At 59.7% G+C, this 23679-nt stretch overlaps 1 protein-coding gene across 1 annotated transcript in view; it reads left to right on the forward strand.

Moving 5' to 3' along the window:
* Positions 1 to 23679, forward strand: part of DPP6 (dipeptidyl peptidase like 6) — a 778594-nt gene that overhangs the window by 752512 nt on the left and 2403 nt on the right. Inside the window, exons 18-25 of the mRNA XM_065939554.1 lie at positions 120 to 218; positions 5498 to 5567; positions 7536 to 7730; positions 15506 to 15560; positions 20569 to 20680; positions 21713 to 21771; positions 22351 to 22423; positions 22511 to 22584. Of these exons, the coding sequence (XP_065795626.1) occupies positions 120 to 218; positions 5498 to 5567; positions 7536 to 7730; positions 15506 to 15560; positions 20569 to 20680; positions 21713 to 21771; positions 22351 to 22423; positions 22511 to 22584 (737 nt within the window). The remainder of the gene's footprint in view (positions 1 to 119; positions 219 to 5497; positions 5568 to 7535; positions 7731 to 15505; positions 15561 to 20568; positions 20681 to 21712; positions 21772 to 22350; positions 22424 to 22510; positions 22585 to 23679) is intronic.

Below are 23679 nucleotides of genomic sequence, written 5' to 3' on the forward strand. Positions count from 1 at the left end.
TCCTGCCGTGGACGCGTGATCCTGTCCTCCAACTTAGGAGTCAGGAGGCCCATTAAACCCCAGGGCGCCTGTGAGTGGGGACTGAATCTGAATGCATCGTTGTTCTCTCTCTGTTTCAGAAATGTTTGACCTAGAGACAAACGAGCACGTTCAGAAAGCCATAAGTGACCGGCAGATGCCCAAAGTGGAGTACCGGAAAATCGAGACTGAGGACTATAGTGAGTGCTTCGGGGAGAGCCGCCGCTGCTGACCCTAGCCGCAACTGCTGTGCCGGCGGGAGGGCGGGGAAGGGCCAGTCGCCCCCAGAGGGGGCCCCCACTGCCCCCTCACCAGCCAGGGCCACCCAGGGGAAGCCGACTGTGTTCACAGCCAAGACGCTCGCTCTGTGCCAGACAGAAATAAAGCAGAGCAGTGATTTCTGTCCCCCGGAGGCCAACAGTTTAGACGTGGTCCCAGATGGAAATTCTCTCCCTGGTGGGGAGCAGGGCCTGGACGCCACCCAGGGCAGAGGCCCCCCGGACATTCCTTTTCTGTGCCACTGATGCCCTTACTGCTTGTCATCTTGCCTGTCCGTGTCGCTCACGGGCTGAGGGGCGTCCTCGAAGCTGGAGACTCACAGCGAGGGGTGGTTGGTGGTCAGGGCAGCTGGAGACCATCAGCGCCCTTCCTTGGCCTGTGCCCTCCCTCTGAACTGTCTGTTCAGTCCTTCAGGGAGCTTCCGTGAGCGCTTGTTCTGCGGCAGGCACCCCGAGAGCCCCAGGGCCCGGCTGGATGGGACCCGAGCTCCAGGTGGGAAGGGGGTCCTGGCAGCTTCATCACCTCTGCACACGGTGCCCCGCTCACGTGGCCCAGGGCCCCACCCCCCACTGGGCGTCCACCCTGGGGAACCTCCAGTCCCGCCAGCATGGTGTCCCTCCACGCTGTCTTGCCGTTGGGAATGGCACCCTTAGTGTGTGGACTGGTTTCAGGTCATTTAGACTGCAAACCTCGAAGTCATTTTTGAGTCACCCATCCAGGTACCATCTGCATCGTCTCTGAGGTCTTGGAAGCTAACTTGGAAAGTCACCAGGGATGGATGGGAAAGAGTGATGCCTGAATGCAGGCCCTGGTGTGGCGGAGGGAGGGTGACCAGAGCTTGTGTGTGTCTCCCCAGACAGCACCTGGGAGCTCCTCATCGTCTGCCCTGTCCCTTCAGTGGGGCAGCGGCTACCACTGGGGCCCATGAACCCTGGAGTCTTGTTAAGCATCCCTGTCAGATGGCACCTGGCCACCTGCTGGCCTGCGAGCCCCTGAGGGCAGGATTCGAGGCTTTGCCCACGGAGCACAGTCCAGCCCCTGCCCCAACTGCACATCCCATGAAGCCAAGTCCTTCAGAGCAGGAAGGCGGGGCCCAGGGGCTCCAGGGAGAGGAAAGGGGACTGGGGTCCCGTGGAGCTTTCCAGGAAGGCGGGCTCTGAAGGGGCTCCTGGAGTCTCTTTCAGTGGGTAGAGAAGAAGGGGGCATCCATCCAGGGAGGAATCTTGGTGGAGTGAGGAGGCTGACGGGTGATTCCAGCCTCAGGGCTGTCCCCACACAGGGCCTCACCCCCCATCTCCTTCACCCGTGTCTTGTTCTTGGGCACACAGAGTCACATGGTGCTGGAAGCTTCCTAATCGTTGCTGGAGGTGCAGGGGGTGAGAGGTGCAGGCGGAGATACAAGGGGGAGAGGCACAGGGGAGATACAGGGGGAGAGGCGCGGGGGGAGATACAGGGGGGAGAGGTGCAGGCGGAGATACAAGGGGGAGAGGTGCGGGGGAGATACAGGGGAAGAGGCGCGGGGGAGATACAGGGGGAGAGGCGCGGGGGGAGATACAGGGGGGAGAGGTGCAGGCGGAGATACAGGGGGGAGAGGTGCAGGGGAGATACAGGGGGAGAGGTGCGGGGGAGATACAGGGGGAGAGGCGCGGGGGGAGATACAGGGGGGAGAGGTGCAGGCGGAGATACAGGGGGGAGAGGCACAGGGGAGATACAGGGGGGAGAGGCACGGGGGGAGATACAGGGGGAGAGGCACGGGGGGAGATACAGGGGGGAGAGGTGCAGGGGAGATACAGGGGGAGAGGTGCAGGGGAGATACAGAGGGGAGAGTTGCGGTGGATACAGGGGGGAGAGGTGTGGGGGAGATACAGGGGGAGAGGTGCGGTGGATACAGGGGGGAGAGGTGCGGGGGAGATACAGGGTGGAGAGGTGCAGGCGGAGATACAAGGGGGAGAGGCACAGGGGAGATACAGGGGGAGAGGCACGGGGGGAGATACAGGGGGAGAGGTGCAGGGGAGATACAGGGGGAGAGGTGCGGGGGAGATACAGGGGGAGAGGCGCGGGGGGAGATACAGGGGGGAGAGGTGCAGGCGGAGATACAAGGGGGAGAGGCACAGGGGAGATACAGGGGGAGAGGCACGGGGGGAGATACAGGGGGGAGAGGTGCAGGGGAGATACAGGGGGAGAGGTGCAGGGGAGATACAGAGGGGAGAGGTGCAGGCGGAGATACAGAGGGGAGAGGTGCGGTGGATACAGGGGGGAGAGGTGCGGGGGAGATACAGGGTGGAGAGGTGCAGGGGAGATACAGGGGGAGAGGTGCGGGGGAGACACGGGGGGAGAGGTGCGGGGGAGATACGGGGGGAGAGGTGCGGGAGATGCAGGGGGGAGAGGTGTGAGGGGATGTGGGGGGAGAGGTGCAGGGGGTGCTGAGCTGCAGCAGGGACCCCTCCCCGGGCCCGTTTTGGCCCCCGCGTGCTCAGTGTTTTGGAGGCTGATGGAGAAGAAGCCAACCCAGGAGGAATGTGAGTGGAGGTCACGCCCGGCTGGGACATCTCTGCCCACCAGGACAGGGCCATCTCTCCGGGTCTGAATTTTCCTCAGTGTCCCTGAAATGCTCGCAGATACTGGCAGGACACACTCAGCTCTGGAGGCGCAGGCAGCTTTGCGTGTCCAGGGGCACGTCCAGTCCCGAGAGGGAGAGGGGCCATCAGTCAGAAAGAGGGGACGGGGCAGTGGGGCCGCCCACAGATGCCGTCATCAGGGCGTGGGGAACCACAGAACAGAAAGCGAGCGGCAGGAAAGCTGGGAGTCCAGTCTGAAAACGAGGCTCCTGAGACCCCAGGAGTCGAGGCTCTAACAGGAGGAGAAGAGACGCAGGGCAGCCCCCCACGGGGTCTGTGCGTGGTTCACCGGGATGGGGCAGGCACCCCCACATGGGACGGGCCTGAAACCTGCCCCCACTACCCTGAAGCCTGTGCGCAGGTCCTGTCTGCCTCCGCTGCCCTGCCGAGCTGTAAAGAGAGAACTGACTCTGACAGCTCAGGCTGGAGCCTCTGCATCTCCAGGAAGGGGGCAAAGGGAAGTCTAGGCTGCCCCCGGGGAGGGCGTCGGTGGCTGGTCCAAACTGTCATGCAGCACCTGTCACTCAGGACAGACCTAGGTTCACAGGAGCCCTCTCGTTACCTGGGTATTCGTCTTCCTCCTCTCCTTTTGTAAGGAAGAACCAACGCAAACACGCAGGACGACTTTAGGTTGATGGAGGGATGGAGGGGTGGAGAGTTGGAGGCAAGGCTGGGTGGAAGGGTGGATGGCTAAGCAGGCAGGAGACCTCCACAGGTCTGCCCCACACCGCTGCCTCCATCTCTCATGCAAACCTCAGGCAGGCCCCGTCACGTGCAGGGCCCGAGCAGAATGATAACAGGAGGCTTATGATGATGACAGGGCTTCCGGTCCAGCAGGACTGCACAGGTCACGCCCTCTGAAGCGCGCCAGCCTCCACGCTCAGACCTCAGCCTCCTGCCCTGCCCCATCCCTCCTCTCAGCCAGTTTTGTCTAAGTCTGTAACCTGGAGGCCAGATCTCATTCCTTGTCTAGACACCCCGCCCTCATCTCCTAGCCCAGGCCCTCCTCCTCCTCCTTCCATGCAGGCTCGTGGGCTCCCACAGGAACGTTTCCCACACCGCAGAGCCCTGAGCGGTGCTCGCCACCGCCTCCTCCAAAAACGCAGAGACGGGGCTTGAGAAACAAAGAGCCAGCCCTCCGCCTCCACAGGCCGCCCGAGGTTTCTTCCAGGGCAAGGCTTTTACTCGCGGGTGTTCAGAGATGAAGACAAGAGAGGGGGCACAGCGTGTGCGGGCTGGCGTCCACACGTCACCCCCTGGGGTCCTAGCAAACCTGAGCGCTGTCGCCCCACCCGCCTGTTTTTATTTTGTCTGTCACTGAATGCTCCTGGAGGCTAAGACTGTCCTCAGGGAAGCCGCCCACCTCCAGGAACGCTCTCCGAATGTATTCTGCCGCTGGTGGCCAAAGCCTGCCTGTGGGCTTATCAGTGGCAGAAAGCAGCCCAGACCATGTTTTATGGATATTTCAGTGATAAAGTCCCCGGGTCCCTGGGCCATTGATCTAATTTGCAAGCCATTAACATTCAGCTGGAATCAGTAATGAGACCCGGGTCAGTGCCTGCTGCTGAGCCAACCCTCCAGCCTACGGTGTATCTATTGGTATAATGACTGTGAGTGGGGAAAGATGCCCATTTCAGTTGAGTTGCGATCTGGGCTGTAGTTAACATCAATGAACAATCTCTAACTGGGGCAGGAAGGTTCGTTTGAGGGGAGGACAGAGACAGCGGTGAGGGACACGCTCCTCTCCCTCCCTGACCGCATCCTGGTGGCCAGGGACCACGTCCGAAGGGCCTTGGCTGCAGGACCTGTGGCCGCACCCCCACGGCCGCACCGGCTCCCTCCCGCTGATTCCTCGGGCACCAAGGCCTGCCCAGCTCCAGCCCATGAACAGTGAGGACCCCACCCCCCAGCTCCAGCCTCTTCCTCTGGGCTCTGCCCCTGCCTCACCACCCGCTCCCCACAAGGCTCTGCCTCCCCGCATCCGCACCACTCACCCAGTGTCCGTCCCCACTTACCTGTTTATTGCAGGAGTCCCTCATGACAGAGAGCGCACGCGCCCTTGGGGGCTCATTTCCCCCTGCCTGGAATTCTGTTGTTAGCAAGTGCTCAGCTCACAGTGGTCCAGGCATTTCTGTCTGTCCCCATGTTCCTCTGCACAGGATTTCCTTTACGTGTCAGATGGAGAAAAGTGTTGGTCACTGAGTCGTCTCTGACTCTTGGCGACTCCACGGACCAGCCCGCCAGGCTCCTCTGTCTGTGGGATTCTCCAGGCAAGAAGACTGGAGTGGGGTGCCAGTCTCTTCTCCGGGGGATCTTCCCCACCCAGGCATCAAACCCAGATCTCCTGCATTACAAGCAGATTTTTTACCATCTGAGCCACAGGGAAGCCCTCAGTTGAAGAAACTCAGCCTCAAGGAGACTGACTGGGCGCTTTGTCCAAGTCCAGAGGGAGCTGGAGTCACCCTGTCTGCGGAGGGCAGGCCTGGCCCCTGCGAGGGCCCGTCTCCCAGGCCCCTGGGGGCCCATCCCGCCCCTTCCTTCCTGGCCCCTAACGTGCGGCCCTGTGTTCTGTTTCTGCCTAGACCTGCCCGTTCAGATCCTCAAGCCAGCGACCTTCACCGACACTGCCCACTACCCCTTGCTCCTCGTGGTGTGAGTATCCCAGGGGAAAGGGCCAAACTCTCAAGAAGGTGGGAAGGGGAGCCCAATCCCGCTGCAAACCACAATCAGAAAGCAATTTGAGCCCCTGTCTGTAACTACCGGTGAGCCCGGATGTTAAAGGAAAGCAGGGCCTGGTCGGCCTCGGGGGACTGGCAACATGGAGCGCAGGGACTGAGTCACGTCCCGTGGGTCCTGCTGCAGTGGCCGCTCAGCGACCCAGGGAGGCGGGAAAGCTGACTGGGAGTCTGACCTCTCTGGGCAGGGCCCGGGGCCCCCAGGAAACGAGGTGGGCCTGCTGGCAGGGGCTCGCAGGGGCCAGTAGCCCCTCCTGCACCACCAGGCAGGCTTAAACACCGAGTGTCCCCCCACAGAATGGTTTCAGAGCCTTGCAAGCCCCTCTGATGGTGTTGCATCCTGACTCGGGCTCCTGCCCCGGGGTACACGGGGCCGTGGGGCGAGGGAGACTCTGGGAAGAAAGGGCCAGGGCGGGCCTGCACTGGGGCTGCCCCAGGACCCCCGGGAAGTCAGCACCCAGGAAGGCGCCCAGAGCCCGCGAGCTCTGTGCATCACCCTGGCACCCAGCCAGGCCCTCAGTGACAAGACTGCTCCCGAAGACGCCCGGCTGGACACACGGTCCTGCCCAGCTCGTCACTGACACAGTCTCCTCACTGTCTGGACACTTTGCCAGCAACCAGACACACAGACACACATATACGGACACACACACACACACACACACACATATACACAGACACACATACACAGATACACACAGAGACACATATACACAGACACACATACACACATGCACACATATACGGACACACACACACACACACACATATACACAGACACACATACACACATATACGGACACACACACACACACACACATATACACAGACACACATACACAGATACACACAGAGACACATATACACAGACACACATACACATATACAGACATACATACACAAACATAGACATACACATATACATGGACATACACATATATATGGACATACACGTGCATACACATATATACAGACGTACACACATATACATATATACAAACATACACAGATACACAGATACACACATACACATATATACGGACTTACACACATACACATATAGATACACACATACACATATACACAGACACACACACACATATACACAGACAGTACATATACACAGACACATATATACAGACATACATACACACACGTATACACAGATACAGAGACACATATACACAGACACACATACACATATACAGACATACATACACAAACATATACGCAGACACACACATACACACATACATGGACATACACATATATGCAGACATACACATACATAGACAGACACACAGAGACACATGTATACGAACATACACATATACACAGACACACATATACACATATATATGGACTTACACACATACACACAGACACATATACACAGACACACACAGACAAATGTATACAGACACACACAGCACACAAATGGGCATAACACACAACAGCACATACACTCACACATGGGATTCTCCAGGCAAGAATCCTGGCGTGGGCTGCCATTTCCTTCTCCAGGGGATCTTCCCGACCCAGGAATGGACCCCGGGGCTCCGGCATCGTAGGCAGATTCTTTACTGTCTGAGCACCAAGTTGGCCCCCTGATTCCCTCACACCAGGGGCCACCAGAAAGAGCACCACAGTGCGGTCACTCATGCGATGGGGACCGAGGGGCAGCCTGGGAACCCGCCGGGAAGGACGGGAGAGGCAGCCATAGTGGGGGGCCGAGCAGGAGGGGAAGGGGAGGACGCTTGGAACCAGGCGTGGGGGCGGGCCCCGCCCCGGAGAGCACCCCCAGGCTCTCGAGTCTGCGGGACCAGTCACTGCACCCCCGCCCGCCGCCCCGGCCGTGTGCCCAGGCCTGGCCTGTCTCTTCCAGGGACGGCACCCCGGGGAGCCAGAGCGTGGCCGAGAAGTTTGCGGTGACCTGGGAGACGGTGATGGTGAGCAGCCACGGGGCCGTGGTGGTCAAGTGTGACGGCCGCGGCAGCGGCTTCCAAGGCACCAGGCTGCTGCACGAGGTGAGGCGGAGGCTGGGCTCGCTGGAGGAGAAGGACCAGGTGGAGGCCGTGCGGTGAGCACCCGGCGGCGCCGGTGGGGCGGGGAGGGGCCGCGTCTCTGCCCGGGCTGCGTCGTGCTCCTGTTTCCTGGCCGTGCACACCTCTGCCTGCGCTTTGCTGGCACCCCCGGAGTCTCTGGTGATTCCGCAGTGAATTCCCGCTAGCGATATGCTCCCAAAGGCCAGGGTCCTGGTCATCACGGCTGGTGGCCTGTCCGCTTCGCCAATTGCAACAAGCTGCAGAGACCGTGACGTGGGTCTTTGTGGGTTCCCAGTGCTGTGGTCATGGACCTTGGCCACGGGTCATGGGGGAGGTCAGGAAAGGGGAGAGAGAAGGTGACCCATGTAGCCAGTCACCTCCTTCCTGAGAAAGGACCTCTCTGAATGTGTAGCAGGCAGGTCGGAAGCCCCACGCCACATGTTTTGTGTCTCTCCCATGTCCTGCTCGCGGAGGCAGGGCTGGTAGGGTCTCCAGGGACAGAAGGGGCTGAAGAGCAAAGGCATTGACTGGATGTTACTGTCGCCCCGGAATGAGAGCCGTCAGGGACCTGTGCCGCTCATGGGCCTGCGGCCATGTCAGCCAAGGTGAGGTCTTCCCAGTTTACCGCACACGTGGCAGAGTTCTCACGGGAGAGGCGTGAGATGCACAGACTCGGGTGCTGCAGGAACGGGAAGGGCGTGGGCGCGGCGGTCATCCTCCTTGTGATCCGGGTGCGCGATGCTGGACCCTGGGCCTCGGAGAGTGTCAGATAGCACCCAGGGGGATCAGCGTTTGCTGAGTAAAGGGCCGTAGGACAGTGTGACATCCCAGCCCATGAGCCATCACGCCTGTGCTCTGCAGGTTTAAAAGATTTCTTTGTACTGACTTTTCAGAATGTTTTCTGTCTTGTTTTTAGAAAGATTGATGGCATGTGAGGTGTGCATACATGTGGTGTGTACATACATGTGATGTGTACTCAGTAAGTATTAAGTGGATGAAACCATGAGTGAGTGAGTGAATGGCACCCTCTCCTCAAGGGAGTTGTGAGCTGGTGAAGAGAGACAGGCCATGCGGCCAGACCTACACGTGCTGCAGGCAGAAAATAGGAGCAGGAGAGATGGCTGAGGACCCGAGAGTCTGGGAAGGTGCATCCATCACCATACTTTTGCCTGAAAATCAACAGCAGACGCAAACACACAGCATCAAACGTGCTTAACTGACACAGCACTGTATTGGCTCTGGAGTCCAGACGGACGTCAGGCATCAGGTCCATTGGTTGGAGACCCGGTGGTGAGGGTCTGCCTAGGCCTGGCTCCCTCCAGCTCTCATCTCAGCCAAGCACTGAGCACCCCCGAAGCTCTGCTCCTCCTGCTCACAGGATGGCTGCCAGAGCACCTGGCTTCAGTGCATTGATCCACTTATAGAAACTTTCAGAAGGGAAGGGAGGAGCCTCCCCAGGAGCCCAGAACCAATCACCCACGAGAGCAGTGGGGCAGCGCCCCCCGCAACCCCACTCCCCAGACCCAGAGAGCGGGCGGAGGAAGGAAGGGCGAGTGACAGCTCGGCCAGCAGGGGAGGAGGAGCAGGTGGTGCCTGGTCGGCACGGGGGCTGAAGTGTCACCTGGGGAGAAGTGTGAGGGCCCAGGCTGGGCTCGGGGGAGCAGGGGTGTGACAGGGTGACGGCGGAGTCCCCCTCCCCTGAGCCCCCCTCTGCCTGTCCTTCCCCCTGCCTCCTGTCCTCACCTTTCCTGGCCTGACCCCCCCCAAAGCCCAGAGGCCCCGGCGGAGGACGCAGCGTCCTTCAGGCACCCCGCTGGCCGGCTTGGCTAGCCTGGTCGCCCCCCTCTGAGCAGAGACAGAGGGCGCACGGCTGTTTCACACCCACGGTGTTTCCAAAAATAAAGGATTGATCGGCCATCTGTTCAAAAACAGGGCAGAACTGGTTCCAGGAAAATAATAGTAAAATAGAAAAATTGACCAACTCTTAAGCCACTGAGGCTTTGCGGGTCAGGAGCACAAGCCACGCCAGCCACGCGGACCTCAGGAGGCTGCTCCCCACGTGCCTGGAGCCGTGGGAAACTTTCTCAGCTCTCTTAGGCTCTGGGTCTGTATTCTCATTAGAAACACATAGCCCGGTTTTCTCAGTTTAAGGAACTATGAGGCCAGCCCCCCGCTCTCACTCCCCGGGGCTCCCCAGCCCTGGTCCGGGAGCCCTGCGGGTCTCTCCTTGCATGGAGGAGGAGCCGGGCATGTGCCCAGGTGCTCGGGGCACCCGGGGGGAGCACGGCCTTGCCCGTAGGGGCTCCTACAAGGAGATGGCTTCCGGCCAGGACCTCACCTCAAAGGATTAATAAATAAGGACGTGTCCGCAGGAAATGAGAGGTGCACATTCCACACGGGAAATACTGTGAGCCAAGGTCGAGGTGATGCAGGGGTGCATCAGGTCAGCCCCTCGCCCACCGTAAACACCACGAGGCGTGTAGGCTGGGGACACGGGGAGGGGTGGGCAGCAGGACTGGGCGCCTCCCCTTCCATCCTCCGAGCTGCCGCCTGCTCTCCAAGCAGCAGAGTCCCCACAGAGGGTTTTCAGTCAGGAGATGGCAAAGTCACCTTCATCTTCAGAACAAAGATCCTGGTAGCAGTGTAGCAAGTTTTCTGGGAGAGAGTCCTGGCAGGAAACATTCAAACAGGGAGATTTAAGGAGAGAGGAATAACCGAAAGCTATGACAAACCCAGACAGTGTATTAAAAAGCAAAGACATCATTTTGCCAACAAAGGTCAAATGGTCTTTCCAGTACTCGTGTACAGATGGGAGAGTTGGACCATAAAGAAGGCTGAGTGCTAGAGTAATTGATGCTTTTGAATTGCGGTGCTGCAGAAGACTCTTGAGAGTCCCTTGGACTGCAGGGAGATCCAACCAGTCTATCCTAAAGGAAATCAGTCCTGAATATTCACTGGAGGAACTGATGCTGAAGCTGAAACTCCGATACCCTGGCTATGTGATGCAAAGAGCCGACGCATTGGAAAAGACCCTGATGCTGGGAAAGATTGAAGGCAAAAGGAGAAGGGGGTGACAGACGATGATATGATTAGATAGCATCACCGATTCAATGGACGTGAACTTGGGCAAACTCTGGGAGATGGTGAGGAACAGAGAGACAGACATGGACACATCAGGAATGTGGACTGGGCCATGCGTCCTGCGTCACTCATAATGTTCCGCTGCCCCCCACACACATACGCAGGGCAGGACAAACTTAGCAACACGTTTCTCCCACCAGCCCCTTGTTCTTGGCTTGTCGAGTCTCTGGCTGCGAGGTTCCCCAGCTCCAAAAGCACTGGGAGCAGCTCTGTGGTCCGTGACGCCTGCGTCAGCATGGGTCCTCGGGAAGCGGTGCCTGGACACGCTCAGACATACAGGAGGCATATTTGTGCAGGACGCAGGCTGGAGCATAGCGGGGCAGAGCTCTCCCACCATGGGGGTCTGACACAGGGAAGGACAGACAGAAGGAGGAATTGGCTTCCAGGGGCATCTAGGCCCTGAGCATCTCTGCCAGACTCACGGGGGCCAGCGGGGGCCCCACCCCAGCCACTGGTGGGGATAGCCTGAGATGGTGTGGACACGGGGAAGGCTGAAAGACGCAAGCACAGACGCTCTGGGGTGTCAGCCCACCACCCCCCAGATGTGCCTCTGGAGGCCGGAGTGTCTCACTCCTCACACGGGGCCTCTGCAGACCCTGGGGTGGAGCTGAGTGCTGCACCTGCTCCTTTGAGAAGGACGGCCTGCCCTGTGCTGCACCTGAGAGCGTCCGGGAGGTGAAACGTGCTCCCAGAGCCCAAACCACGCTCCTCCATCTGGAGGCTCCACTGTTCCCCCAGAAACGACCAGTACATGGAACTGCCTGGGTAATTAGTGGACATAGACGTGGTGCAGTGGTAAAGTATCTGCCTGCCAATGCAGAAGATGCAAGAGACACAGGTTCGATCCCCAGGTGGGGAAGATCCCCCTGGAGAAGGAAATGACAGCCCACTCCAGTACTCTTGCCTGGAGAATCCCACGATCAGAGGAGCCTGGCGGGCTACAGTCCATGGGGTCGCAGAATTGGACACAACTGAGCAACTGAGCACACGTAGCAACAAGATCATAAAAATATTTGAGATTGGAAAACACTGTTTCCCCCAGAAACAGTGGGTGAGGATCGTGACCATGACGCGTGGCTTCAGCTTGGGAAGTGACCCTCCAGGTAAAGTCGCTGCCGGGCCGGTCGCCAGAGATGGGAGGCTGCCTGTGGATGTGCATGCAGGGCTGAGAACAAAAGTCCGAGATAGTTTATGAACTGGAATGGAGCCAAGACCCCAGCACCAAGGCCCCTTGGGGTGGACACCGTGGTCTGCGCAGACACGGTCCCAGCACCTGTGGTCTGGACATCCGGCCGTGCGGCAGAACCCCGCTGGGACCCGTGGGCCCTTTGACCAGATGTTCCTCGAGCCCCGTCAGCGTCAGGGATTGGGGTCACGAGGAGAGAGTTCAGAAGCTTGGGGAGGTGTCTTCAGTGGTTCCATTGTGTGGGCGTGGCCACCGTGCTTTGAAGGTCGGCCTAGGCTGTGTGCGCGTGTGCGCGTGTGTGTGTGCGTGTGCATGTGTGCGTGCGCGCGTGTGTGTGCGCGTGTGTGTGTGCGCGAGTGTGCGCGCGTGTGTGTGCGTGTGCGTGCGCGTGTGTGCGCGCGCGTGTGTGTGCGTGTGCGTGCGCGTGTGCGTGCGTGAGACCTGAAGTCTGCCAGGCTGTCCTACGGCACCTGCACCGTGCTTTAAACAAGCCAAGGTCTTAAGTGTCCCGTCTCCTAGGGCAAGGAACCAGGATCGGGGGTGGGCAGCGCTGCCTCCCCTCTAACGCCTGGCGGGGAGGGCCCCGCCTGCCCTTCCCGCCCCCGTGGATGCTGGCCCTCTCCGGCTTGCAGATCCATCCGCGATCCCGTGTCTTCACGGGCTGTGTCCTCCCGAGGCCGCCGTCTCTTCTCCTCTTAGAAGGACGCCAGTCGCTCTAGTGCGACCTCATCCTAACTCACTCTTTGCCTGGGCAGTGGGCCCTATTGCCAGGTGTGGTCCCACACTGAGGCTTAGGGGGTTAGAAATCCAACATATTTTGCAGAATTCAACCCATAACAAACGCATAAATCAACCACACCAGTTCCCTTGCCGTTCACCCGACCCTCCCACCAGCCCTGCTTCGCAGAGGCAGCCACCCCGACCCTCTCACCCCCTTCATCAAGTGTTTGCTTCCACCTTTCTGAACATGGCTGGCGTGACGTCACAATTTCTCATCACTTGACTTCCGGGTGTCACAGGTGAGGACCATCATTCTCCCAGGCCTGGTTAGATCAGCCGTCAGAGGCGCAGGATCCCTGCGTAAATGGCGCTGACTGCAGACCCCGTGGGGTCTCATGCCCTGCTTCCTGCTACATCGCTTAATTTTTCCTGGACTGTCGCCTTGTCTTTCACTTGGATACTTTCACCTTCTCCTGGAGTCCACCCAAACTCATGTCCATTGAGTCAGTGATGCCATCCAACCATCTCAGTCCTCTGTCGTCCCCTTCTCCTCCTGCCCTCCATCTTTCCCAGCATCAGGGTCTTTTCCAATGAGTCAGCTCTTCGCATCAGGTGGCCAGAATATTGGAGCTTCAGCATCTGTCCTTCCAGTGAATGTTCAGGGTTGATTTCCTTTAGGATTGACTGGTTTCGAGAGTCTTCCCCACCACCACAGTTTGAAAGCATCAGTCCACCACACCCACTAACAGCCTGTGGATTCCCGCGCTCTTCTCTCGAGCTGCAGCCCCCTTTCTCCTGCTCCACCTGGACCAGGCGTCTGCAGGGTCACCCTTGATGCCCTGTCACGCCTTCCCTATGTCGGGTGCTTTGCACGCACCTGGGTCTCGTGCCGAAGAACGACAAATATAGATCCCCCTTTTTATTTACTTTGTCCTTCATGAATCTAGGAAACATCACAAAATGTCTGTTCTGTTCCCACATTTGAGGTTATTGTTTATCTAAATGTCAAATCTACATAGATACTAATCTCTATCTGGAAGGCCCTGGAATCATCCACCATCCGGGGTTGCTAGTGAAAAACGTCTGCTGATCTTCCTATTTTTGCTGATCCTCGTAGATGGCCTATTGCTCCCTTCCAGGAGAAGGACCTCTTCGCTCTTGGCATGCTGAGACCTCAGCTGTTGGTGTGGGACTTTTCAGACCGGAGACTAATTGTTCTTCGTCCTCGGAAAGTTTTCACTGTGGTGTGCTGCTGACTTCTCCTTTCTCTGTTGTCTCTTTCTGGAGCTTTTATTGTGCTGATTGGGGTGCTTCTGGGTTTATTCTCAACATCCCTTTAGCTCCTATTTTCCAGCCTTTCTCTTAATGTTTATTGTCAGGCATGACACTTCAAACTCCATAACCTTCTCTCTGCACCCAAGAGCAAAGTCTTCTTGTCTTATTGGTTCAGTATTTCTTCTCTTTCTAGGTATGTTAGTGATGGTTTTCTTCTGTTTACTGTGTTCTCTCTGTTCCCTCTGGATTCCTGAGTTTTTCTGGGGTTTTTTGGGGGGGCAGGGGTTGTCAATACAATGTAAATGCTGTGTAGATAGTTGTCAGAGTGTGGCAAATTCAAGTTTTGCTTTTTGAAACTCTCTGGGTTTCTTCCTTAATATTTTCAGTAAGCATTTGGTTGAATCTGTGCATGTGAAACCCATGAATGCAGAGGGCTGACTGTGCCAAGGGCACGGAAGTCACCTGGATTTGTATCATGGTGAGAAGTCAGAGCAGCTGCTGCTCCACTCTGGACCGTCCCGCCCACCCCCAGGAACGGGGGTCCATGGGCGTCCGACATCACCGTAGAAGCGCTGCTCTAACCACGAAGGGCTGGCCGGGTCGGGGGCGTGGGGACCCCTGGAGAGCCGACTGGAGAAGGACCGCGCACTCTTGGGGCCCAGGCTCGGGAGCTTTACAGCCCCCCAGACCGAGAAGGGCAGTCAGAAGTGACGGGGTGGCTCCAGCCAGCAGACACGAGAAAATAACCACCGGGCGATACCCGGAAACGGGTGATGGGAGGCAGGGGAGGGAGGCTTCCCAGTGGCGGCAAGTGGACAGAAGCAGCAGATAGACTCCTGGCAGGACTCCTGCTGCTGAACGAGGGTCCAGAAACCAGGACGATTCCAGCCACTTCGTGGGGGAAATGAGGGGCCCTGGGGGACGGCAGTGAGATGCGGGTAGGGACGAAGCAGGACCCAGGCAGCAACCCCCAGGCGCCGAGCTGGGCACGTCCAAGGTGGAGCCCTGCTGGAGGCTCAAAGCAGAACGATGCTGCCCCCGACAGGCCCACGAGAGGGACTCTCCCAGGAGCCAGGGGCGAGGGCGCCCAGGTGGACGGCCCAGTGTCCCGACCCACAGCTGAGTCACCCCTGCGGACCTCTGAGCTCCCTCCCTGAGCCTGAGGCTCACATGGTCCAAGCGAGGGGTGACCATGGCGGAGACGGGACCCGGCCGGGCCCACGAGTCTCCAGCATGGCCTGTGCTTCTATGAGTTGCTGGTTCTCAACCTTCGAGCTCGGCACACCCGACCGCCCCGAGGCGATGCTTGGGAGACTCGAGTGCTTCACGTGGGCGTCGGATGCACTGCGTAAGCGCAGCCAACAGTTAGAGTCTCAGTACCTCTTCCAAGAGGGGCCTTTCATCTTTGAAAAGGGCAGGAAAGCCCGGCTGCAGCCCCCAGGTTGGGGTCCAGGCCGCACTGACCCCCCCTCTCTGTCTGGCCTGCAGGGCAATGCTGAAGGAACCGTACATCGACAAGACGCGCGTGGCCGTGTTCGGGAAGGTGAGCTGCCGGCTGGGGTGGCATTCCCTGCTCGGGCCCCTGCCCACCCCGACACCCGGCCGAGCCCTGATGTGTAGGGAGCGTCTCTGGTCCCGCTGCGGGCAAGTGGTTCTTGTTTAAAAAGAGTGTGGATGTTCAGTCTGGGTTGCGGGGGTGGCCTTCATCTGAGCAGCCTTGGGAGCGTCTCACATTATCCGGACAGAAAGGCAATAAGAAGCAGATCCCTTAGGCGTGCTCTGTGAGGCCCCTGACTGCTTTCAGGACCAGCCTGCTGGGTTCTCAGGGTGGTGCCAGGAACCAAGGGGAGGCAGGGGTCTCTATTTCTGTGTCTTCATGAGCAGTACTGGCTTCCCTGACAGCTCAGCTGGTAAAGAATCGGCCTGCAACATGCGGTACTCAATCTGCATGTGTGCTCAGTCATGTCCGCCTCTTTGTGACCCCATGGACTGTGGCCCGCCAGGCTCCTCTGTCCATGGGATTCTCCAGGCAAGGATACTGGAGTGGGTTGCCATGCCCTCCTCCAGGGGATCTTCTCAACCAGGGACCAAATCCAGTCCCTTGCGTCTGCTGCATTAGCAGGCAGATTCTTCACCACTACCGCCCCCTGGGAAGTCCTTATATGCAGGGGTCATGCTCATATTGGAAAGGCTTCCCTGGCAGCTCAGACAGTAAAGACTACCTGCAATGCGGGAGACCTGGGTTCGATCCTTGGGTAGGGAACATCCCCTGGAGAAGGAAATGCAACCCACTCCAGTGTTCTTGCCTGGAAGATTCCATGGACGGAGGAGCCTGGCAGGCTACAGTCCATGGAGTAACAAAGAGTCGGACATGACTGAACGATGTTACTTTCACTTTCCTTCTTTCATGTCCATTTACTAGGTTCCCTTACATTGAAGGGAGAGGGTGGGGTGACTCACACCCTGAGCTGTCAAACCAGAGAAGCTTCCATGGGTGGCCCATGTCCACCGGCCGGATCTGGGTGTGGGGCCCATGACTGGGCCTCGGGTCCCCGGAAGACCACCTCCTATCGCTGTGGCCCCCTCCCCACCGTGTCTAGGCTGCCTGGACCGTGGGCTCTTGGTCTCACGGCAGGAGCACAGAGGGAGAGACACATAACCATCTTCCCTCTGAGAGAACAGCCCCACAGAGGGGCTGGGGGTGGCCTCATGGCACGTGGGGGTCTGAACAGGTAACCAGAGGGCGACCTCTTTGGTCATCACCTCTGAGCCCAGCGCTACCCGGGAGTCACGTGCATCAGAGACGCAACACCACCCCGTGGAGGGTCCCAGAATGCGTGCTGTGCGTCACGCACACCCCACCCCAGGAGGTGCGGTGGTAAAGGCCCGCGCTGGGGCCGGACCCGAGCCTGGACAGAGTCCCCAGGTCAGTCTGTCCTAGCGGAAGCCCACTCCCAGCCTGTGAGGCTCCCAGGAGGCTGGATGACCCACAGCAGACCTCACCATGATAGCTATACCGCCCGCCCCCACGGAGATGTTCCTGCCCAGCAGACTGGCCACGGCCCAAGGCCAGGCTCAGCCTCTGTTCAGCCTGGGAGCTTAGACCCAGCAGGCCCCCCGTTACCGGGAGCCTGGCCTCCGCCCTCTGGCCCCTTCCCACGGCGGGCACCTGGACCCAGCCCTGGCCCCTGCACCTTCCCAAATCCACTCCGGGCACAGATGGAGGGTCGCAGGGCCATGGACAGGCTTCCTGGACACGTGGGCGACCCTGCCGGCTGTGTGCAGTTCCTGTGTGTGCGGACAGGGCCCCACACGCCCCTCAGGACGCAGCTCTCACCCTGACCCTGAGACGGGCCAAGGACCCTCCTTGGCCCGGGATTGGTGGCTGCACTGCACAGGCTCACGGGATGTTATTTCCCCGGCCAGGGATCGAACCCGCGCCCTCAGCAGTGAGCACCCTGAGCGCTAACCATGGGGCTCCAGGCAACCCCGCGTTACCTTCCTTGGCAGCTGTGCCCAGTGGGTCTCTGCATAGCGCCTCAGACAGAGGCTTATGCACTCAGTGCCTGCGTCTCCTCAGAGAGCAACCCGTGGGTTCCTGTAGCGGCGGGCATGCTCTCCTCTTTCTTCCTGTTTTTATATAACATTTTTCTAAACTTGGCTGCATCAGGTCTTAGTTGCAGCATGTGGGATCTTGTGTCGTGGCCCATGGACTCTAGTTATGGCTCTAGGGCTCGAGACCTGAAGTTTGGGCTTTCGTTGCTCCAAGGCCTGTGGGATCTTAGTTACCCACTAAAGGTCACAGATGGAACCCGAGACCCCTGCATTTGCAAGGCGAATTCTTAACTGCTGGCGCACCAGGGAAGTCCCCTGATTCCCTTCTCAGGCCCACCTCAGTGAGTCTGTGCCCCTCCCAGGCTCCGTGTCCCCCCATCATGAAGCCCAGGACCTCCCGGAGCCGGGGTGGGCCCGGCTGCGTCCTGCAGCCCTGCCTGTGAACTGCAGCTCACCCCGAAGGACAGCGTGATACCGAGGCCCAGGACGCACTCGCTGAGATCCTAGAAGGCCCTGAGTCCGCCGGGAAAGATGTGTTCCACACTTTTTTTTTTTTTTCAAAAGACTTTGTTTAAAGCAGTTTTAGGTCCACAGCAAACTTGAGAGGTTTCCTCCCAAGCTGCGCAGCCTCCTCCGCCTTCACCGTCGCCAACGCTTGGTACCTTTCTTTTTACGCTCGGTGAACCTGCTCGGGCAGACCGCGATCACCCAGAACCCGCAGTTCACGTCAGGGCTCCCCCCCTCCCGGGGCTGCACCTCCTGCAGGTCCGGACCCGCGCACGATGACACGTGTCCATGCCCGTGGGGCCGCGCAGGGCAGCCCCACTGCCCTAAGGGTCCTGGGCCCCACCTGCTCACGCCTCTCCCTTCCCCGACGCCTGCTCCTTGGGAGAGAAGCTGTGACACTGTGTACTGCGCTCAGTCACGTCCGACTCTGTGGCCCCATGGACTGTAGCCCACCAGGCTCCTCTGTCCATGGGATTTCCCAGGCAGGAGTACTGCAGTGGGTCGCCATTTCCTTCTCCACTGTATTAAAAATCAGAGACATCACTTTGCCAACAAAGGTCCATATACTCAAAGCTATGGTTTTTCCAGTAGTCATGTATGGATGTGAGAGTTGGACCATAAAGAAGGCTGAGCACCGAAGAATCGATGCTTCTGAACTGTGGTGTTGGAGAAGACTCTTGAGAGTCCCTTGGACTGCAAGGAGATCCAACCAGTCCATCCTAAAGGAAATCAGTCCTGAATATTCATTGGAAGGACTGATGTTGAAGCTGAAACCAGTGCTTTGGCCACCTGATGGGAAGAGCTGACTCATTGGGAAAGACCCTGATGCTGGGAAGGATTGAGGGCAGGAGGGGAAGGGGACGACAGAGGAAGAGATGGTTGGATGGCATCACCGATTCAATGGACACGAGTTTGAGCAGGCTCTGGGAGACGGTGAAGGACAGGGAGGTCTGGCGTGCTGCAGCCCGTGGGGTTGCAAACAAACACGCCTGAGCAACTGGTCAGCAGCTCGCTGTCCCCGGCCGTCACGGCGCTGGGATCGTACAGTGTGGGCCCTTGTCAGACTGGCTTCTCTCACTCGGCGATACGCAGTCAAGGTTCCTTCATGTATCTGTAGCTTCACAGCTCATTTCTTTCTAGCAACAAGCAGTCACTGTCTGAATGCACATGCTTTACCCACTCACCTCCTGAAGGGCCTCCTGGTGGCTCCCGAGCCGCTGTGGCGGTGACAGATAAAACGGCTGCGATCACCCCTGCGCAGGTTTCTGTGGACGTCTGAGTGTTCAGCTTCTTAAATACCAAGGAGTGTACGATCGTATGATAAGGGAGTGCTCAGTTTTGAAGGAAACCACGAAGCTGTCTTCCACAGAGTTTGTAACACTTGGCATTCCCGCCAGCAGCACATGGGTTCCCAGCGGAGCTCCTGGGCTGCACGTTCTCAGCAGCGTCTGCTGTGGTCAGCCAACATTTAAAAAAACCTGCAAAATGACCTGTGAGCCTTGGCGATTTCATTGACCATGGATACTGTTTGCAAGAACCCAGAAAGACTCTTACGTCATTAGCAGAAAGATAGCCCTGTTTTACTGAAGGAGCAATGTTGTAACACACTTAAACTTACTGACGAAACCCGTTAATTCTACAGTGAGTTTGGCATAGACATCATGCCACCCTCCCGCCCCAGCACACAGCCCTCTGCACACACATCCACACCTTTAGCACCTGCCCACCTTTCTCATCAATGCATTCCCTCTGTGCCCCCTTCCCTCTGGGTCTTCCAAGAAACAGGAAGATGTCTGGGCCAACCAGTACCCACGGCAGGTCCAGTGTCACGCTTACTCTCCCCAGGAGGCTCACGCTGTGGTGAGCCTCAACCCCAGAGCGAGGGCCACACAGCAAGCGAGGGCCCCGTACAGGACACGTGTGGGCGTCTGTCCCGTGCAGGCTCCTGAGCAGAGCATCCTGGCGGCCCGTGCCCGAGCCCTTCGATGTTGGCTCCTCATGGGTCCTCCCTCAGAATCGCAGGAAGCGGGGATTTCCCTGGCAGTCCAGTGGCTCAGCCTGCGCACTCCCAATGCAGGGGGCCCAGGTTTGACCCTTTGTCAGGGCACTAGATCCCACAGGTCACAGCTAAGATCTGGTACAGACAAAAAAAAAAAAAAATCAGAGAAGATGGGTTGACTCTGTGGACAGGGAAGACAGCAAGCAGCGGTGCGCTGGGGGCGCTGGACTGAGAGGACGCGACAGGCGCGCACACCCACTCAGGGCTCTCTAGGGCACGGTCACACTCCGCGGCGACCGCCGTGTTCCGCCCTCACGGCACGCGGCCCCGAGGCCCCGGCGGGGCCCAGACCTCACGGTGCGTTTATTGGAGGGGTGTTTGCTTTCCCTCTCTCTACGTCCCTTGAAGATGTTTAATATCGACCTTTCTAAAGAAAGGGCCCCGTGGCCGCGCTGCTGACCCCCGCCCCCGCCCCGTCTGTCTCCCCCAGGACTACGGCGGGTACCTGAGTATCTACATCCTCCCGGCCAAGGGCGACGGCCAGGCTCCGGTCTTCAGCTGCGGCTCCGCGCTCTCCCCCATCACGGATTTCAAGCTCTACGGTGAGCGTCCTGATGATCGGGCACACGGCCTCCCCACGCCCCACCCCAGGGCCCCTCACCTGGCGCTCGGTCTGATGCCCCTCGGGGAGGTGTGGGCAGCAGTGACGCCTGGCAGACAGAGCCTGGGTCGGGCGTGCGGGGCAGGGGGCTTCTCGGCCGCTTATTCTGAAAGCAGTCCACCCACCCCCGTCCCTGAACCGTCCTCCCTGACGTGAGACCAGGAGCTGAAGCCCGACCAGCGGTTCTGCCTGCAGCGGAAGGGGGATGGGAGGGGGCCCCTTGCGATCCACCCCCGGCACCAGCCTCCTGCTTGCGCCCCAGGGTCAGCTGGCGGGGTCCCGCACGGCGTGTCTCTCAGCCTGCACTGTCCAACCCCCGGTGTGGGGGCCGGCCCCTGCCCGCCCGGACCTGGCTCTGCGGCCACTGATCCGGGCCCGAGCCTCCCAGAATCCCCGCCCTTTGGTCAGCCAGCCTCTTTTCCCCGAACACGAACGGTTCTATAACATCACCACTGGCTTCAAGTGTGGGACAGGCCTTCTCTGCGGGCTCTGAGAGCCAGCACTCAGGTCAGGGACGCAGGGAGGCTCGGCCGTCAGCCCCAGCTGCCTGGCACTGAGCCAGACCAGAGGGGCCCAGGGCATCTGGTCACTGGTCTGCAGAGCTCTGCTGGATCCTGAGATCCCTTTGGGGCAGAGGGACCAGCGTCACTGCACGGCTGCACCCTCCCCCACCCCAGTTCAGCACCCCCAGACCCCGGGGGGTCGGCCCAGGGACACAACAGCAGGGGCTGGGGAGCCCGGAGGCTCACGGTGGATGCTGTCATCTTTGGGGAGAGATTAATGCACATTTCAGCTGAAAACCGTGCAAGAACTCGCCTAATTCCGGAGTTTAATAACCTAGAATGATCGCCCGTGGAATACCTGCGACTTGCTCTGTGTTTTTAAAACTCAGCGAGGTTCTCGGGGGCTTTACTCCAGTCCGAGGGGCCGGGGCCGAGGCCGAGGGCTAACACTCCCCTCTGCCTCCATGCAGCATCGGCGTTTTCCGAGAGGTACCTGGGCCTCCACGGACTTGACAACCGCGCGTACGAGGTACGTCTGGGCGCGGCCGCCGCTTGGGACAGCAGCCTCTTCTCCCGCCCGGCCCCCTCTTAGCCCCTGCCGGCCCATGTCCCAGCACAGCTCCCTCTGAGAAAGCCCGGGCCCCACCCCTGAGAATGTGGGTGACCCAGCCCTCTCCCAGGTGCGTCTGGTTGTCCGTCTGGAGCCGGAGGGCAGAGGAGGAGGCGGGGAAGGTCTGGGTGGGAGCCTGTCCTGGGGTCCGTAGGCTGGTGTGTGCATGGGCTCTGCCCCCCAAGGCTGCTTCTGCTGCGGGAGGGGGAGAGCCTGGATGGGAGGGGGCAGGCAGGGAGCTCCTCTGGGGCCCCGGAGGCCGCTGAGGCTTCAGGGTGGAAAGCCGCACACGGACATCACCCGGCCAGTGTGTCTACTCCTGGCAGGATGGCGGCCTCAGGCTTCCTTCCGGGGGAGGGGACCCTGTCTTCCTGCCCCCCCCCACCCCTCATCTCCCGCCCACCCCCTTCCTGAACGGGCTGAGGCCGCCAGGGCAGGCAGAGAGCGCCCGCTGCACCGCCCGGCCAGGCCCGCGCTGATGCCCCTCCCCGCGCGCAGATGGCCAAGGCGGCACATCGGGTGTCCGCGCTGGAAGGACAGCAGTTCCTGGTCATCCACGCGACCGCCGACGGTGAGCGCCTGACCCTGGGGGCCGCAGGGAGCGTCGCCCTCGCGCTGCCACGGGCTTGCACAGACCCTGTCCTCTTTCTTTCAACAGAAAAAATCCATTTCCAGCACACGGCGGAACTCATCACACAGCTCATCAAGGGAAAGGCTAATTATAGCTTACAGGTACGGGGCTGGCCTGAGACACCCCCCGCCCCCCAACAGAGGAGAGCCACCGTGCCCGGCCCTCCCACCCCTCAGGGACACGCTGCTGGGCCCGGTCCTGGGAGGCGGTGGGGGACACGTCGGGTGGGACGAGCAGGGCTTAAGGGGCGACGGGGGAGGAGACGGTTGGATGGCGTCGCTGACTCAGTGGGTGTTAAGTCTGAGCAAACTCTGAAGATAATGAAGATCAGGGAAACCGGCGTGCTGCAGTCCATGGGGTCGCAGAGCCGGACGCGACCAAACTCCTGAACAACAGCAACAAACGGCAGCTCGGCTCTGCTGGGGCTGCGTTCAAGCCCCTTTAGAACGCCCCTCACCCCCGCCCCACGTCCCCAGGGGGGCATCCCCAGAGGACAAGTCCTGCCTAGTTCACGTGTCTTCTGGGCCCCGTCGAGAGAGCTCAGGTCACAGGACAAGGCCAAGCGCCTCGTATGACACGTCGCAGCCCCAGTAGGTCCAGCGGCAGAGCTCTGAGTGCCGGAGTGGACCACGCCCCAGACACAGCTCGGGCCCAGCCCAGGCCCCCTGGGTACCGCTGCAGGCACAGAGCGGCTGGGACGCTCAGCCCGTCACGGTGACAAGGCCAGCTGAGGGCCTCGGGGCCCAGCACCCAGCGAGGGGGAGGCCTGCCTCCTGCTCTGTACCCCTCGGAGCTGGTTGGGGTTTAAGGCACAGGCACTAGCTCAAGGACCACCTTCCTAAATCCTGAGACCAAGGTGGGTGTCACCCTCCAAAGACGCAAGGGGGGGCCAGGGTTCACGTGCAGGAGGCAGCCCGGTATCCTGGCAAGATCACAGGCTTCGGGGCTGGTGAGGCCTGGCTTTGACTCTCTGCTGGGACCGGGCCCTTTGTGTGGAAGTGGAGCGGTGCCCGGGGTGCCCAGTGTCATCACAAGTGGGGACCGGAAGATCAGCTGCCTTCATTTCAGCCGCCCCACCCCACCCCCACCCCCCCCTCGCCATGGCCCAGGGCTTCCCTGCTGGCACAGCGGTAAGGAATCCGCCTGCCATGCTGAGACCCGGGGTCCATCGCCAGGTCGGGAAGGTCCTCTGGAGA

The sequence above is a fragment of the Muntiacus reevesi genome, chromosome 6 (genome assembly GCF_963930625.1).
Source record: "Muntiacus reevesi chromosome 6, mMunRee1.1, whole genome shotgun sequence".
Taxonomy (NCBI): domain Eukaryota; kingdom Metazoa; phylum Chordata; class Mammalia; order Artiodactyla; family Cervidae; genus Muntiacus; species Muntiacus reevesi.